Below are 16,841 nucleotides of genomic sequence, written 5' to 3' on the forward strand. Positions count from 1 at the left end.
AGACCTAGGCAAACTAGAATAGACATTACGAATTAGTTGGTGTAGAATAATCTATTGACGAATGTATTTTCCATATTTTTCTAATCCTTGAACTACTAAGAACTTGAACCACTGGTTTAATAGGATTTTTGCGTCCACTCAAGATGCAGCAACTTTCTGATCAATTTGATGCTTGACGCATATCAAATTGCAGCGGTTGAGACATGTGAGTCAAAATGAACCATGAGGGATTAGCCCTTTGATGTGTTGTATGGCCAAAGGGAGTCAGCAACATACTGTTAATGGTGTATATTGCATAATATTTTGGTGTAGCAGGAATAAATAATTATTACCAGCTTCAATTCAACCATCCTACAGCTGCCTGTTTGATCTAGCGTATATTACACTGTGTTAACCCTATGGTACCGATTGGAGAGTGGCTTATTGGGATATGAGGAACCAGTCCAAGCCAGCCAAACGAGTAATAGTTCTAAATAAAATTTCATCGCAAGTCCAGACAGTGAAGACTATCCCTGGGTAAACCGCGGCATACGCTCAGGATGTCCTAACCGTTCGTCTCTTTACCTATGTCCTCCTGTGTTCTCTTTGGATTTCTGGAAGAGACAGAATAAATGGTTTGTTGATGTTGTTTCGGATAGACAAAACTAGTCCTTCTTTTTGATTGGGGCAAACTTGAATTCGCCAACCCCAGTTTCGCCAAATAACAAGGGGCCAATGTATGGTTGGATGTTCCACTCGAGCCTAACGATGGCGTCCCTCTCTCTGAACGACTTCTCCACGTCCCACACCGAATACTTGGATCTCTGGTTCTTCAACGATATCACTGCGTTGTCCTTGCTGGTGATGATCTTGTCCCAGTAGGTGACTCTGTTGGAAGAGCCCTCGCTCTTGCCTGGGTATTCAGCAGTTAAGTACACAAACACCTGCTTGGTGTTCCAATTGAATAAGGGGCTCAAGTCAGCATCCAAGCTGAACTGGATCTTGGAGTTTTCCTTGGGCTTTCTGTTGACCGACCCGTAGTTGAATGAATGCTTTATGTTGGCCAGGGACTGGATGTTGGTTATGGAAGTGGTGTTGATGGACCACACGCTGTTGGCATACAATTGGCCAAGTGTAATGAGTACGATTATGCCTGACAACACCACGGCCGACGAGAGGGCCAGGTTGGCCGCGTTTTGGACTCTGGTGGCAAGATTAAACATGTTTGGGGTTGATGTGTTCTGGCAATGTGTTCATAAGTTGGGGTGGTCGTGCGCGGGGGCGCGGAGGTCTAGGGAGAAAGTCTCGCTACGCGTAGCGAGACTTTGTCGGTAGTCCCGCTAGAGTCGCGGGCTGTGAGGCTAGAGATAATGATCATGAATATGACAACCTACACTGTAGTACGATAGCATGCACCCATGATGATATGGGTAGATATCCAGCTATTTGAAAACGAGCCGTAGCAGACCATTCTCATCGGCTCGTTCTACTCGGAGGTAATCAATTGTGTAATTCATTGGCATGCCTACTTGGAACAATTATTAGTGTATATTCATAACTACTCAGTTACCTTCGCCCCCAAGCTTCAACCATTCCTGGTAGAGCTTCTCCTGCTGTTGATACTGCTTCAATAACTTCTTCTTCATACTCTTGGTCACCTCTTCGCCCGCCTTGTCCTTGGTAGGAAGCCCTGACTCGTCCCATTCCGAGTACAAGTCGTTCTTGAACAAGTCCTTGGGGTTGACCTTCATCTTTGCCAACCTCTCGGCCTCTTTCTTTGCGTTGGCAGCTTGTTGCTGTTGCTTCTTCTTTTCCTTTTCCGCCAAGCCACGTTCCTTTTCTTCCTGTTGTTGGATCAATTGCAACTTCTCCTGTTCGTTGAGAAACTTCACCAAGGCTGATCCGTTGGGTCTATCATCTAAAGACACCCCCAAGTTGACCAATTCTTGCCTGATGGCATCGGTGGCCTTCAAGAATTCGGATGTCTCCGACTTGTTGATAGCCAAAGTTCTGACATTGTCACGGAATTGCGAGAAAGCCTTGACGTATGGAAGAGCGACGTCCTCCTTCGAGCCAGCAGAATCTTCTCCGCCGTTGGAATCGACCCATCCTAACTTATCTGATCTAGTCTCAAATCCCAAGATGTTCAATATTTTGACAATCCAGTTGGTGACTTGCAATACAACTTCTATGCGCAATTCAGATTCTCCAGTAGAAGTCTCTTGTAAGTAGGTGTTGGTTTTGGTAACCAAATCTTGGATCACTCTCAAGGCTTGAGAAGTTGACAAATTGTCACTGAATGCAAGATGCACTGCAGTTTGCGAATCGCTCAAGTCATTGTAAAGCTGCTTTTCCTTGGGGCCAACCTTCTTGGACACGTACTGTCCTTCGCTGATTTTATGCTTGTAGTCGTTGTTCAACGCTCTAACGTTTGTGAAGAACTTCGAAAACGAGGATTCGAAAGACTTGACTTCGTGGATCAAACTGTCCTTGAAGTCGAGAGGCTTGTCCCAGGAACTCAAGGCGAAAACCAATCTCAACTGTCTGCTGGAGAAGTCTTTGAGGGCTTGTTCGATGGTGATAAAGTTCTTCAAGGACTTGGACATTTTTTGGCCTTGGATATGCAAATGGCCATTGTGAAGGAAGTAGTTCACCCACTGCTTGTTGTTGAAGTATGCCTCGGATTGCGCCAACTCGTTGTCGTGATGTGGGAAACACAAATCCACACCACCCGAATGAATATCCATGGTTTCTCCTGTTATGTCGGAAGCCATCACAGAGCATTCAATATGCCAGCCTGGTCTTCCGTCACCCCATTTGGAGCTCCACGAAGGCTCACCAGGCTTGGAGGCCTTCCACAACGCGAAATCGGCTGGATTCTTCTTGGTGGCCTGTCCACTGGACAACGAGCCTTCACCGTCGTTAATCAACGACATGTCGCCCTTGTTCCATGGCTGCAACTTGGCATAATCGTGGTTGGAGTCATTTTCGAACTTGGCGGTGTCGAAGTAGACAGAGCCGTCGCTGGTAACGTAGGCAAACCCGTTGGTGATGATTTTGTCGACGTACTCGATGATGTCTGGAATGTACTCAGAAACTCTAGTGGTAATGGTGGATGGCAACACGTTCAACTTGGCCATGTCCTCGTCGAACTTCCTCTCCCAGTAGTAGGGCAACTTTCTGAAAATGGAAGGATCAGTCACCGTGGAGCCGAACTCAGCGTCCAAAGCAGGCATAGCGATGTCTTTGATGCTAGCCAAGTACTTGTCAAGAGCAGGTTGGTTGCCGTAGATGGCTCCGTGGGCCAATCTTGCGGCAGCAATGTACATGGGGAACTTTGGCTTGTCCTTGGCAATGGCAGCAACGTCGACCTGGTCAGCCCATTGGACGAAGGTGTTGATGTCTCCAGTGAATTCTGGCAAGTTCTTGGCCAAGTACGCCTGCAAATACTGCACGGCGTTGGCAGCCAACTGCTCCGACACGCTAGAGAACTGGGACACGATCTTCTCTTCAAACAAGTACTCCTGACGAGCGGCAATGATGATCTTGTCGTCGATGTCAGTGACGTTCTGGATGAACTTGACATTGTAGCCGAAGTAGTCCTGCAAGATTCTTCTGCAGAGGTCCGACGACACGTAGTTTCTAGCGTGGCCCATATGGGAGTGGTCGTAGACGGTTGGCCCACAGCAGTACCATGAGATGTGGCCTGGGACGATGGGCACGAACTCAGTCTTGGTTCTGGTCAAGGAATTGTAGAGCTTCAACGGCGTTTTAGACGCAGGAGGCTGAGGAGCGTGCCACTGGGGCTGCTGGACGGATTTCTTGACGGTGGTCATGGCGAAGGAGCTTATGGAGAGGGCTTGCCGCTTTCCAATCATACGGTTGGTGTAGCGCGTAAAAGAGTCATAAGGTGGTGGGGCTCGCGCGGGAGGTAGTGGGGAGGTACTGAGAGCTAGTGAGAGATAGCGAGAGCCATTGAGGGCCAGTGAGCAGCTCAATTAGGCGGTGAAGAAGTAGCTAGGAACGACACAGCCAAGGGTACCAATGGATGGCCCTTACATCTCCATTGCCACCTGGCAGTCCATGACGACGCGCCCAGCGTACTGTGCTGTGGATTCATCTCGTGGGCCTGCCACAGTGCTGCGATCATTCCACCACGATCCCACTGCGAGTCTCGCTACTATCTCAGCACGGTGCCACTTCTACGAGAGCTCTGCCACACGAGACACAACGTCCAGGTTGGTCCATTGTGTCTTCCGTGTCAGACTTCAGCGACGTTCTACGTGCATCCACAGCCAGTGCTAGTGGCATGCCAATTCTAGCACATGCCAGTACTTGTACCAGTGCTGGTGCAATCTAATACTTTATTGGCGATGTGTGTTTCAGACGTCCTATACGGGCTTACTGTTAGTACGTATTTCAGATATAGGTTGGTCGCATGGCATGAGCCCACTTAATGAAACTAGGCGTGTTTCGTGTAGCCCCCTCTAGAACGCAAATTATTGGTCATCATTATACATACAATTGAGTGGTGGGTGGTGATAGCACCACCAGCCCGTGGCTTTTATACTAACAGTCGCATCGGGGCACCAGCCCTAACCCCATACCTCACTCACGTGCACAAATTCCTGCACCCGTCCCTCATCCTCACCACCCGTCCGGGTAAGGCGCACTTCCTGGCTCGCGCACCGATACTACCATGAAAAATTTGTAAAGATATATTTACTCAAACTTGTTACTAGTTGAATAACCAGAATAGTATACGATGTCTACATACACCACTGTTAAAGCTTCCAACTGGAGATTCGTTGAGTTGGGCCGTGTTGTTTTGATTAACAACAAGGACTTAGCCACTATCGTTGAAATCATCGACCAAAAGAGAGTATGTACCGATGGAGTCCTCCACGAAGTCAAGTCCTAGAGACCCTATCCCCATCCGTCCACACACAGTCAGAATCCGCTGGGTCTCTAGAACATGCCTGAATCACCCCCGAACATTACTAACAATATAGGTCTTAGTTGATGGTCCAAAGATCCAAAGACAAGCCATTGCCTTGGCCAAGGTTGTCTTGACCCCAATTGTCTTACCAAACTTACCAAGAGGTTCCAGAACCGCCACCGTCACCAAGAAGTGGGCTGCTGCTGACATTGACGCCAAGTGGGCTGCTTCCGCCTGGGCTAAGAAGTTGGCCTCCAAGGAAAGAAGATCCCAATTATCCGACTTCGAAAGATTCCAAGTCTTGGTCTTGAAGAAGCAAAGAAGATTTGCTGTCAAGAAGGCTGTCGCTAAGGCTTAAACATCTAAGAATATCCACTATCGATAAATTATCTTTTTCATATCTGCTTATATGTGTGTATTCTAGTTTCTAATAGGGTATCATAGTTAGGTCTTCTTTAATGTTCACGTCAATAATTATACGTTATAGAAGAGAGTAGAAGTGTCGAGCTTGTGTTAGGGTGCATATTGGTGTGTTCTTACTTTGGCTCGGTGTAGATCTGTGAAAAGGTTCCAAAAAACTCGCCCAGTTGGTCAAAATCACGTGACTTCAGGTTCAGGCGTCAATATCCAAGAATGGTTGACAAAGTAGACAGCAAGCCTGGGGTTGGACAGTGGCAATACTCTACTCAGTAATCTGCCAAGTAGCATCGATGGGATTTTTTTTGTACCACCTTTTCCCCCACTCTATTCTAGAACCTACAATAAAGCCTTATGAATGGATAACTAAATCCACCATGATCCGTAGTTATGGCCTCTAAAATGCTCCAACAGACACTACAACCTTCTGGCTGATAACATGTTGGCTGGTCTCCCAGCGAACTCTATTAGAGGAGCAACCCTCCCTTATTTACAAGAACTATATACCACTATTTTTTCGCAGCCAAACTCTTTTCATGCTCCTCGATCAATTGTCTTTGCAATTGTGGAGCACATTGAGCATACTTCAAGAACTCCAAGCTGAACTCTCCCTTACCTTGGGTACATGCTCTCAAGGCGGTTGAGAAACCAAACATAGAGTTCAAGGAACATTCAGCAATCACTGTGAAGTCATCGTTGGAGTTTAATGACTCGATGATCATTCCTCCTAACTTGTTGACCAAACCCATAACACTTCCTTGGAATTCAAGAGGAGCATTGACTTCAACAGACATGATAGGTTCCAAAATGACTGGTTGAGCATCCAAGAAGGCCTGTCTAAAAGCACCGTAGGTAGCGAGCTTGAACGCAAGTTCAGAAGAATCGACAGTATGGGTAGCACCATCATTGACGTGCATGTGAACACCCAAAACCTTGTGGCCAATCAAAGGACCCTTCTCCAAGCAGTCGTCGAACCCCTTGGAACAAGCCAACAAGTACTTCTCACTAATCTTACCCCCAATGATGTGTTGGGAGAACTTGTTTTGACCACCCTCAATTGGGGACATTTCACCCATAACTCTACCGAATTGACCAGCACCACCAGATTGCTTCTTGTGGGTGTAGTCAAAGGTGGTTGGAACGGTGATAGCTTCACGGTAAGAGACCTGGGGCTTACCAGTCACACACTCGATACCGTATTCTCTCTTGATTCTTTCGACGTAGATTTCCAAGTGCAATTCACCCATACCACTGATGACAGTTTCCTTTGACTCGTTATCGAACTTGACTCTGAAGGTAGGATCTTCCTTCTGGAATCTGTTCATGGCCTTGGAGAAAGCACCATTGTCCTTGGACTTTGGTGCAATACTCAACGAAATCACGGCTTCAGGGACGAACATACTACTCATAGCAATCTTCTTTTCACTGTTGGTACCGATGAAAGTGTCACCAGAGGCGCAATCAATTCCAAAAGTGGCACAAATCTCACCAGAACCAATTTCATCAACATCTTCCATATCGTTGGAGTGCATCTTCACTAATCTGGAGACCTTGACTTTCTTACCACTCTTCAAGTGGGTGATGTAGCCACCCTTCTTCAACTTACCTTGGTAAACTCTGATATAGGTTAATTGACCGTACTTTCCTTCTTCCAACTTGAAAGCCAAACCAACAAACGAGGAAGTAGAAGATGGAACCAAGTTAACTGGCTTTTCTTCGGCAGTTTCACCTTCAGTGACATCCAAACCCTTGTTGAGAATTTCGTTGGGCTTTGGAAGGTAATCCACAATAGCGTCCAACACAGGTTGAATACCCTTGTTGGCCAAAGCAGAACCCATCAACACAGGAGTGAACTTTCTGGCAATGGTAGATCTTCTAATGGCATCCTTAATTTGTTCAGTAGATGGTTCTTCTCCTTCCAAGTACAAGTCAGCGATTTCTTCATCAACATCTGCCAATGTCTCGATCAACAAAGCTCTCTTTTCCTCAACAATTTCTTCCAACTCTTGTGGAACCTTGTCCTGTCTGATAATTTCACCGTTGTCACCTTCGTTGTACAAGGCGACTCTGTCAATAATGTTGACGACACCCTTGTGGTTGTCTTCTAAACCGATAGGAACTTGGATGGCAGCAGCAGGGATCTTCAACTTTTGGTTGATCATGTCGATGACCTTGAATGGGTTGGATCCCATACGGTCCATCTTATTGATGAAGGTGATTCTTGGAATGTTGTATCTACGCATCTGTCTGTCAACAGTGACAGTTTGGGATTGCACACCAGAAACGGCACAAACAACCAAAACAGCACCATCCAAGACTCTCAAGGCTCTTTCGACTTCGATGGTGAAATCAATGTGTCCTGGAGTATCAATAAGATTGAAGCTGTAGTCCTGGTTGTCCTTGTTCCAAGAACAGTAAGTTGCAGCAGACTGGATGGTGATACCCTTTTCTCTTTCCAACTCCATATGGTCCATCTTGGCACCGACTGAATCACGTCCTCTGACTTCATGAATGGCCTTGATTCTACCGGTATAGTACAAGACTCTTTCGGTGAAAGTGGTTTTTCCCGAGTCAATATGGGCAGAGATACCGATGTTTCTCATTCTGTCAAGTTTGTTGACATCTTCGGGACTCAAGGTGGTGTTTATCTCATCGATGATGGCCTTTTCCTCTTCGTAGGTTTGGGGCAAAGTCTTCAAGATTTCGTTTCTTAAAAACGAGGTGGTATGAAAGTGGCTGATTTTGGAGCTAATCGGTCTGGCGACAGCCCGGTTGAATGCTCTGAGCCGGGGAAGATGAAGGAAACTCATTGCTTGACCAGAATAAGTTTGGGAAGCGAAATTTTTCAGTATCGAGAAAGTCACGTGGGGCTGATCCAGCCAACTAGCGGTAGCTGATTTACGACCACGCCACCTAAGCGGAACAGGCAGTGTACCGGGCCTACTAAGGATACGAGCACTACGATGGCGTGTCAATATTGTATGAACGTGTAGTGGGTGCTCAGAGCTTTGGGTATCCCTTTCTAGCGATGTGGTCACTTTATGGAACAGAACACCAGGTGTGCTACAACAGCGTATCGTCATTGTATTTACATAGCATGTCTAGGAATATTCTATTGAAGACCACAGTTCTATTCAAATGTCTAGCCCAAGGAATTAAATAAGGAAGTCAATTTTTTTTTGCTAATGGGAAGTGTATTCTAATCTACTTTCTGACAAACCAACCAGATATTTCATGCAAAAAATTCAGAATTAAAAGCAACAAAAGCAAACAAAGCGGACCTAATCTCTAGGCTTGACAGGACCAAGTCCATTGACGTTTCTGAACATCATGACGCCCTTGGCGTCGTCCTTGTCGTCGTCAACGAACTGACACATTCTCATGCACTTCCACAACGAGTACCACATGCTCTCACCCTCGTATCTGTAGTGATCGCCCATGACCTTTCTAATGGCATCGGTGGCCTCTCTTGCGTTGTAGAAGGGAATTCTGGAGACGTAATGGTGCAAGACGTGGGTCTCGATGATATCGTGGAAAATGTGCTGGCCAATGAAGCCAAAGTTTCGGTCGATAGTGGCAGCAGCACCTCTGGCAAATGTCCATTCGTTAGGCTTGTAGTGGGGCATGCTTGGGTCGGTGTGTTGCAAGAAGGTAACGAACACCAACCAGTGGTTGACCCAGCACCAAGGCATGAACCAGTTGACAAACATGTTGAAAAAGCCGAAGTTCTTGTACCATTGGTACACCATGGTGAAGGTCAAACCAATACCAATGTCACTCAAGATGATGTACCAGAAGTGGTGCTTGTCAAAAACAGGGGACTTTGGCGCGTAATGGGACTTGGCAATTCTAGAGTAACCACTGTAAGGCTGACCAGTGGCGTTGGTAGCCAAGTACAACTGCAAACCACCCAACTGCTGGAAGAGCAACACCAGGAAACTCCAGATGGGCGACTCCTCCATGACCTCAGAGATCTTGGACACGCCTCTGGCCTCGACGTACTCCTCCTTAGTGTAGGGAACGAACACCATGTCCTTGGTCATGTGGCCTGTGGCCTTGTGGTGCTTCGCGTGCGAGAACTTCCACGAGAAGTAGGGCACAATCAAGTACGAGTGCAACACCCAGCCAACGAAGTCGTTGATGTTCTGGTAGTCGGAGAACGCACCATGACCACACTCGTGGGCCAAGATCCACAATCCGAACCCGAACAATCCCAAGGCGTACGAGTAGCCCATCCACAACAACCCTCTGGCCACAGTGGAGGCGTCTTCGTGCCCGGCAAAATCGACCATGGGGATGTACTTCTGGCCCACGTACCCGATGGCAACCATCAGGACGATGTCACGAGCAACATAGCCGAGCGATCTGACCAACGATCTCTCGTAACAGTGCTTGGGGATCGAGGAAAGGATGTCCTTGATGGTGTAGTCTGGCACCTTGAACTCCCTTCCGTAGGTGTCCACGGTGGTGAGGTTGGACGAGGGAGAAGACACGGAGGTCTCTTTGGACACGGAAGTAACCGACACGCCGGTGGCTTCAACGACAGACATTACGGTGCAGAAGAAATGTCTAGAGGTGGATGGCCCGCACTTAAATCACACCAAAAAAGAAAAGTGAGCCATCGCGAAAATTGATCCAGAGTCCAGGGCACAAAGCGAAGCGAGGTGGTGGTGGGAGGCTGTGGAAGTGCACAGGCTCGGGTGGACGGGTACAGAAGGCGGAGGCACGCTGGGGGGGGGCTACTGCTGGTGGTGGTGCTACTGTGGTGCTTCTGGCAGGGGAGGGCCGGGAGAGCGGTGGTGCTACTGGGACCAGTTGGTGGTGGGGCCATGCGCCTGGCTGCGGACCAATGACTGGCAGGATAAGGTAAGTGCGCCGGGTGAACCAAAAATCCCGAGGCCTGAGCGAGTATGGGATTTAAGGGGGTAGGAACATGGGCTTGTAGAGGAAGGCGTGTACGTCCTCGGGCGGAATTGGCCAAAACCACTCGTGGGCTCTGACTCGTGTCCTGTGGCCTGGAAACGCCTGTGATTTTCGAGACGGAAAATCGCGAAAGACAATAGATGCTTAGCCAATAGCAGCATGCATCTCGCTATAGTGCGAGGCATGGGAACATCCTGGAGCAAGGGGATGCACTCTTGGGGTGCTCTGGAGCTGAAGGCTACCAGAAGAGGGTCGTAACGGTTTCTGGTAGTTTTTGCCATTTTTTTCTGCTTTTTTCCATAATTAAGCATGTAGACCACCGGGCTTTGACCGGGCCAGTTCGTGCAATTACAGGTTTTCACCACAAGTGTCAAACTTGGCACGAAGCAAGTACAACCAGCTAATATCCTATGGGCTTGTAGACAGATTCCCCTTCTATTGATTTCGGTGCTAGTTCTTTGTCGTTGGCTTGTAGATTTATGGGCTTGTAGAATACCAGTCTATAAGTTGAAATGGTGTAAGAACCCCTACAACCCCGCAACCCCTAAAACACCCTGGTGGTGGATGGCACTCATCCCTGTAGTGAAAAGTTAATCAGCATTTTGAATTTGGTGGTGGCATCAACTGACCATAATCTTAGACAGATGCCCCCCAAATGGATCTCACCACCGTTTATGCCTAATTAGGAGATTATTACACATGTCTCCACTACGCCAACCTTCAAAAAGGGAGTTGTCAAACAGGAATGTGGAGCTACCATAGTTGCAGAAAATATTGACATACGCCCTTCAAAAAGCATATGTTTCAAGCATCTTCAAGATGCCTGTACCTCTCTGTTTCACTCATCTTTCAAGGGGTAAGAATCTCGCTTCTGCGTTTCCCAATTGGAGATGGTATGCGCGTAAAAACTGCCCTTTAGAAAGCTCATTATCAGCTAGGCCAACTACTCTACCTGTTGTGCAAGAGAAGCATATCACCGCCGACTCATGCCATTGCCAGGGCTCCACAAAGAGATTCCTCAATAGCGTGGGGCGTTGACAGAACCTTTGTTAGTGCACGCTGGTGCTTTGTTTTACACCTACATCCGTACTTCTTTTACTCCTCTTTTGTCATTCCTAAATCCCAAACAGGTAAAATCGTCGATGTACCGGCTCGCTTCGCTGACACCAGGAATGCCAGGCTTCTAGACTTATCACACTAGCAAAGTGGGAAAGGATGTCCCCACGGAGTATCTGGGCTAGGAGTTACTACGCAATCCAGCTTGTCATACCTCTGGATGCTGCCAGATGATGCCAGTAATAGTCTCTTCTGGTTCAGTTGCACCAATTAGAATTAGAGCCTTGCTGCAATCAATTAACAGCCACAGCAAAGGAATGAATCCAACCTAATTATCCTAACCAAGTAACGTCAATTTTATGCATAGGCCCGGCTCCAGTCAAGGCATTTGTAAAGATTTACTCTCCCATTTCCCAATTTGCTTTTAAAACTTTCCGAAGGTCTATTTCAGTTGCATCCCCACATACCATCACGACTGCATCTCTCGTAAAAATATGGCGTTTGATGGTTTGGTTGGGGGAAGACTGTTATACTAATTAGGAAATGTATTCTGCATACTATTTTTATCTTCGCACCCCAATAGCTCCCAATAGTTAAGGTTGGTAGCATTGACGGTGCCAGCAGGGGCCAGTATGGCACGAGAACCTTCCTGGGCACCCAGTGTACCTGGACGCATCCTACGGCTGGGTTGCTGAGGCGGAGATAACTCCTTCGACCTGCGTTCTTGTGATGAAGCGATAAAAATATCATTCTCTGCTAGCAGTGAGGGGACTAATGCTTTTCAAACAGGCAAGTCGAGTGGAGAATCCAACGTCGGGGGATATTAATTCTAACAGCTATTGACCATGTCATGAGCTTGTTCAGTACTGTAGTCCTGATTGGGGGAGATGGTGGTCCCCTCGCAAGAGCCACCCCATCGCGTCCAGCCATAGTTTCACCTCCTTAAGCATCCTGCTCTTTACCATTTTAGGCACTGTAGGGGCATACTGCGGTTAAACATGCGCCAAACCTATAGTACTGAGGTCGTCATAGACAATTGCCCTTTTCCGCAAACAGTTCTTGGGCCCTCGCAGTAAAAGTGAGAACTTCCTAATTGGGAAAGGTTTTGGAACCCACTTACACTACCAAATCAGGAAATTGTATCTACGAGCATTTTGCGACCATACTACCCAACTTGGAGAGAAACAATAGGAACATTTCTTCACAAGTTTCCTAATCAAGTTATGACCATGGTCGAGCACAGAGAATACGGGCCCCAGATGGTCCTCGAGAGGATTATAAATATGTTACGATTTCTGCTCCTAGTTGTTCTTTTTTTCTATCATCAATCTACTCAGTTGTCTTTCAACACTAACACATCCAAACAAACACTACTCGCTATACAATGAAGTTCGCTCAAGCCACCTTAGTAGCCATCCTCGCTTCCTGCGCTGTCGTCGGCGCTGCCCCAGTTGCCCCAATTGCCTCCTCTGAAACCACCATGGTTAAGAGAGTTGACCTCAACGAAGTCCTCGACCTTTTGAGCGAACTTAAGAGCTTCAACACCAAGAGAGGTGAACTTTCCCCAGAAGAAGAATTGCAATTCATCTCCAAGAGAGACGGTGTCATCTCCAACTTGATCAGTGCCTTGGCCAACTCCGGTATCATCGGTGACGTTTTCAACACCTTGACTTCCGACCCACAAATCTCTGCATCTATTGGTGCTATCATCAAGGCCACCCTCCAAACCGCCATTGTCCAAGCTCCACAATTGTTGACTGCTATCTGGAACTCCGGTTTGTTGCAAAAGTTGTTCAACACCCTCCTTAACGACACTGACTTGAGAAACGCTTTGCTCGCTGCTGGTGAATCTCTTATCTCCTCCGTCATTGGTCTCCTCACCGGTTCCCTCGGTGGCTCTTCTACCCCAGCTCCAGCTCCATCTCCAGCTCCAGCTCCAGCTCCAGCCAAGAGAGAATTGACCGATGAAGAATACGTCAGCAAGAGAGACTTGGCCTCTATCATTGGCACTATTGTCTCTGAAATCAAGGACTCCGGTTACGTTCAAAACATCGTCCAAAACGCTTTGGCCAACCCAGAACAATCTATTGGTTTCTTGACCTCTGCCTTCAAGAACGGTGTTGTCATCTTCGAAGATGTCTACGACTGGGCCAAGCAATCCGGTTTGTTGAACTCCCTTATCAGCTCTTTGGCTTCTTCTAACAGCGGTATTCTTTCCGAATTGGCCTCTTTCGTTGGTGGTCAACTTGACAACTCCTCCTCTTCCGCATCTGCTGCCTCTGCTGCTTCCCCAGCTTCCGGTGCTTCTATCAACGCTTCCGGTGCTGCTGCCGTCCCAGTTGCCACTGCCCCAGCCTCTACTGGTGCTTCCAGTGCTGCTCCAGCCAACAACAACGACAACGATGTCTACGCTCAATTAGCTGCTCAATACGGTGGTTCTTCTTCTTCCAAGAAGAGAAGAAACTACTAAGCGTACCACTTACCATTTGAAGGATGGTTTGATGACTCGCTATGAACAACAAAATTATGAGCATGAACCTACTGCTTGACATTGCAACCAGAAAATACCCATTTACGACTTAGGATTTCCTTTTAATAGTTGATTTCCTATACTGGTTTGCGTTGGTGGTACTATTCGGCTTTCTTCGGCTCGTTTGCCAGATTATTTCGGTTGACCAGAGTCCAGACTCTGGTTATCTTTAGCTGTTTGATTTAATTCTCCACATTATTAATATTTTTATTTATTGAAATAAACGTTAGAAAGAAAAACCCGGCTTTGCCACTAGTAGAATCCTGATTGTGAATAGTAGAGTTATACTTGAGCATAATAATTACACTGTCATTTAAATTGCGAGGGGAAACAAAAAAATATCGCCAAAACTTAGCAACTTTTAGCAAAAAGGTTCAAGATCTACCGAGATAATGCAGCCGAAGTTTTATGAGCCTAACAAATTGATCTTATTTCTAAGGTCGGCTGCATGTGCATGTATCAAGAACTGAAAATACTTGTCTGTTCGGTTCTGGAGAAAGATCTTCCCTGAGAGGATTATTTATCAGCCAACCTGGATTAAGATCTTGTAAGTTGGTGGCTGTAAGGAAGTAAATTTTCAAAATGGAGATGAGGACAGTTTGCCAACAATCCCAGCCGCACGTCTCACCAGGACTGCATTCCATTGACAAAAGACAAATTTTCAGTGCCAATGGGATGGACTCCTGAACCCCAGACCCCGGCGAGAGAGTCTACAACAGACATCTAGACTAGTCTACGGGCGTGCTTATACGTGCAACTCAAAGGGAGTCAACCAGGTGTCTAGAACAAAGATAGGAAAAGAAGCTTCCACCACTCCTGTAGAAGTCTGAGAAAGGCTATTATGAGCTGATAAATTAACTCTAAGTATTGAGAGTTATGCCAAATTTGGCAGGTGCGATTCTTGTCAGCAAACAGACGAAAATATCTCGATGTCAACTGGTTGGAGCGTGTTGACGTTCTGGCAAAAGGCAAGTTGTTCCGACCCCATCGTGTGATGGTTCTTATCTTAAGAGTACCGGCAGCTTGTGCCAGCCTGTTTAGAGTTGCGATCGACTGACAAGTGCATCGACACCTTCTGGCTATAATCTGCAGAACATCTAGATTGGCACGTGCGACAACCAGTCCTCCAACGCGAGACATGTCCCGCCAGTGGGTGGGTAAGTGGCTAGGGCGAGGTGACCGGGGCGAAGGAACTGATAGCCAGAAGCCCAGGTCCGGTACGCCGTTACAGGAGAGGCATGCTTGGCAGCGATTTTTCTTCGTTTCCCGCGTTGCTCCTTCGGGGTCTGGAGTTGCGGTGCGTATTACCCAATTTCTTCTTTCGCGACACACAGCATCGCCTCGACGTCGCAGCACACCTCGAAATATGCGATCTGAAGCCATTATCACGGGAAGACAGTCATTAGAGCACGAATGTAACCAAAATTTCACTCATATTATATATTATCCACAGCGATAGACCCTGTGGGTGACGTAGGGGGGAGCACGAAGGGGCTCACCAAGATAGGTGAGGCCCAAAGCGCAAATTTCACATTGGTTCCGTAGCTGGTGGGACCACCAGGCCATTTTTCCCCTGTGAGCCCACCACCACCAGTCGCTTCGCTGCAGATGGCGAGATGCCTTCTCCGATACCACACCTCGTGGTACCCCTAGAGCCCACTATAGCCGGGAATCGGATCTACGATAGGGTGGTCGATTACTCACCCTACAGGTGCGAATTTCAGGTTATTTCACCGAACGCCGTCGGACCCTGAAACTCGGTGGACACGGCAGGGGTGGTCTAGCGACCCACGCAGCAGGATTCCACTGCTGTCTTCTGCGTCTGCCGTTGGTGCATGAGTCTGCGCCGGGTAGTGGCCCGAGAAGTGAGACGACCCGTTCTCTGGCGATGCCTCCTGGGCTCTTCGAGTCCCAGCCCGGTACCTTACCCTCTCCGCACACGATCCCCTGGCATCCGATTCCCGTGGCCACGGGCCCATAAACTGTTTACTGTTGAACAAAGGGCTGACTACTGCATGCATTGTGGGATTTTCTAAAAGTCAGAGGCGTATTATCCCGGTTTGTAACGGGTCTACATTTGTTGGCACAGGAGAATTTCACAATAGACACGACCGTAACGCTCGTAATATTTTCTGGCACGGGAGGTCGTCTAATTGGGTTCTATTGTTCGCGTAACGCACCTCGCATGTTCTATGCGTATACGTAGTAGATGTGGGAGGAACCCTCAAAGTGGGTTGATCAATATAAATAGTGGGGTGATCCTCATGGTTTCCAGCTATAACAAGTCCTCGCTCCCACCGCTCTCACCATGTTATACGCTTTAGCTACTCCCGGCTCCGCCTTCAAGCCTTCGCTCAAGAAAATGTCCAACACCTGGAGATTGCAGAAGTTCAAGACCATCTACCTCGAGAAGGGTGGTAGTCCCAACAGCTCGGGTGCCAGCTCGGCCAAGAGCACCGCTAGCATCGAAAGCTCGAGCTCCGAGTCCGTGCCCCACCTCAACTCCAAAGAGTACTTTGTGCTCTAGCTGCTTCGAGAATCACCGTGATTTCTTAATGCTGACCTCACCAAGCGAGTCTTGCTGGCGAGGCTCGCCTGCAAGGTTGATGTATGTCAACCCCACTCAATAGTATAACCTAATATAATATTCTTTCGTGTTCTGCCGTAGGCGTCACAATGTGGCAGTCCCCACGCTGGGCTAGGCGAGATAACTAAGCATCCTGCCACAAAATAGCCCAAGGAGCCGCAATTTTGCCCAGGCGAGGACGGGAGCCACCCCCGAATAACCGACGATACACCCGGTTCTATTTCTCGCCGTTGCAGGGGTATACTTGCCTCAGCACGCAGAATCTCCTAAGCAGTCTTCGCTGGACCTTCGCCAACGCCTTGGAATTATTGCTCTAATACAACGCCGTGTAACATCGAGTGCAGGCGTCTCTACACTTGAATTGCGTGCTGCGAGACCCGTTTCCAGAAAAATTTATGCATATGCGAGCA

The 16,841-nt window shown here is 47.8% G+C and overlaps 8 protein-coding genes across 8 annotated transcripts; 3 read left to right on the forward strand and 5 right to left on the reverse strand.

The window, feature by feature from the left end:
• Window positions 1-644: 644 nt before the first annotated feature.
• SPC3 (signal peptidase complex subunit) lies at window positions 645-1,202 on the reverse strand (the record flags this gene model as incomplete). The annotated part of the gene is made up of 1 exon (XM_020210282.1): window positions 645-1,202. The coding sequence occupies one exon, from the start codon at window positions 1,200-1,202 to the stop codon at window positions 645-647; it is 558 nt and encodes a 185-aa protein (XP_020063087.1).
• Window positions 1,203-1,541: 339 nt separating this feature from the next.
• CANTADRAFT_23079 (cysteine--tRNA ligase) lies at window positions 1,542-3,815 on the reverse strand (the record flags this gene model as incomplete). The annotated part of the gene is made up of 1 exon (XM_020206918.1): window positions 1,542-3,815. The coding sequence occupies one exon, from the start codon at window positions 3,813-3,815 to the stop codon at window positions 1,542-1,544; it is 2,274 nt and encodes a 757-aa protein (XP_020063088.1).
• A 929-nt stretch (window positions 3,816-4,744) lies between these two features.
• Window positions 4,745-5,276, forward strand: RPL14 (60S ribosomal protein eL14; the record flags this gene model as incomplete). The annotated part of the gene is made up of 2 exons (XM_020211115.1): window positions 4,745-4,861; window positions 4,992-5,276. The coding sequence occupies 2 exons, from the start codon at window positions 4,745-4,747 to the stop codon at window positions 5,274-5,276; spliced, it is 402 nt and encodes a 133-aa protein (XP_020063089.1).
• A 568-nt stretch (window positions 5,277-5,844) lies between these two features.
• Window positions 5,845-8,145, reverse strand: CANTADRAFT_55298 (uncharacterized protein; the record flags this gene model as incomplete). The annotated part of the gene is made up of 1 exon (XM_020210429.1): window positions 5,845-8,145. One exon carries the CDS (start codon window positions 8,143-8,145, stop codon window positions 5,845-5,847), a length of 2,301 nt encoding a protein of 766 aa, XP_020063090.1.
• A 471-nt stretch (window positions 8,146-8,616) lies between these two features.
• FAD3 (Fad3p) lies at window positions 8,617-9,885 on the reverse strand (the record flags this gene model as incomplete). The annotated part of the gene is made up of 1 exon (XM_020210374.1): window positions 8,617-9,885. One exon carries the CDS (start codon window positions 9,883-9,885, stop codon window positions 8,617-8,619), a length of 1,269 nt encoding a protein of 422 aa, XP_020063091.1.
• A 2,125-nt stretch (window positions 9,886-12,010) lies between these two features.
• CANTADRAFT_26947 (uncharacterized protein) lies at window positions 12,011-12,310 on the reverse strand. The gene has a single exon (XM_020207939.1). The coding sequence runs from the start codon at window positions 12,242-12,244 to the stop codon at window positions 12,086-12,088; it is 159 nt and encodes a 52-aa protein (XP_020063092.1). The 5' UTR covers window positions 12,245-12,310; the 3' UTR covers window positions 12,011-12,085.
• A 370-nt stretch (window positions 12,311-12,680) lies between these two features.
• OP4 (Op4p) lies at window positions 12,681-14,084 on the forward strand. The gene has a single exon (XM_020207940.1). The coding sequence runs from the start codon at window positions 12,699-12,701 to the stop codon at window positions 13,782-13,784; it is 1,086 nt and encodes a 361-aa protein (XP_020063093.1). The 5' UTR covers window positions 12,681-12,698; the 3' UTR covers window positions 13,785-14,084.
• Window positions 14,085-15,704: 1,620 nt separating this feature from the next.
• CANTADRAFT_12566 (uncharacterized protein) lies at window positions 15,705-16,748 on the forward strand (the record flags this gene model as incomplete). Its single annotated transcript, XM_020206229.1, has 2 exons — window positions 15,705-16,355; window positions 16,703-16,748. The coding sequence occupies exons 1-2, from the start codon at window positions 16,153-16,155 to the stop codon at window positions 16,746-16,748; spliced, it is 249 nt and encodes an 82-aa protein (XP_020063094.1). The 5' UTR covers window positions 15,705-16,152.
• Between the last annotated feature and the right edge of the window lie 93 nt (window positions 16,749-16,841).

This window comes from Suhomyces tanzawaensis (assembly GCF_001661415.1).
Source record: "Suhomyces tanzawaensis NRRL Y-17324 unplaced genomic scaffold CANTAscaffold_6, whole genome shotgun sequence".
Lineage (NCBI taxonomy): Eukaryota > Fungi > Ascomycota > Pichiomycetes > Serinales > Debaryomycetaceae > Suhomyces > Suhomyces tanzawaensis.

Bases quoted from the DNA above. Each gene is read 5' to 3' on its own strand.
- CANTADRAFT_26947 (XM_020207939.1), bottom strand. From the start codon at position 12,244: ATGGCTGGACGCGATGGGGTGGCTCTTGCGAGGGGACCACCATCTCCC.
- OP4 (XM_020207940.1), top strand. From the start codon at position 12,699: ATGAAGTTCGCTCAAGCCACCTTAGTAGCCATCCTCGCTTCCTGCGCT.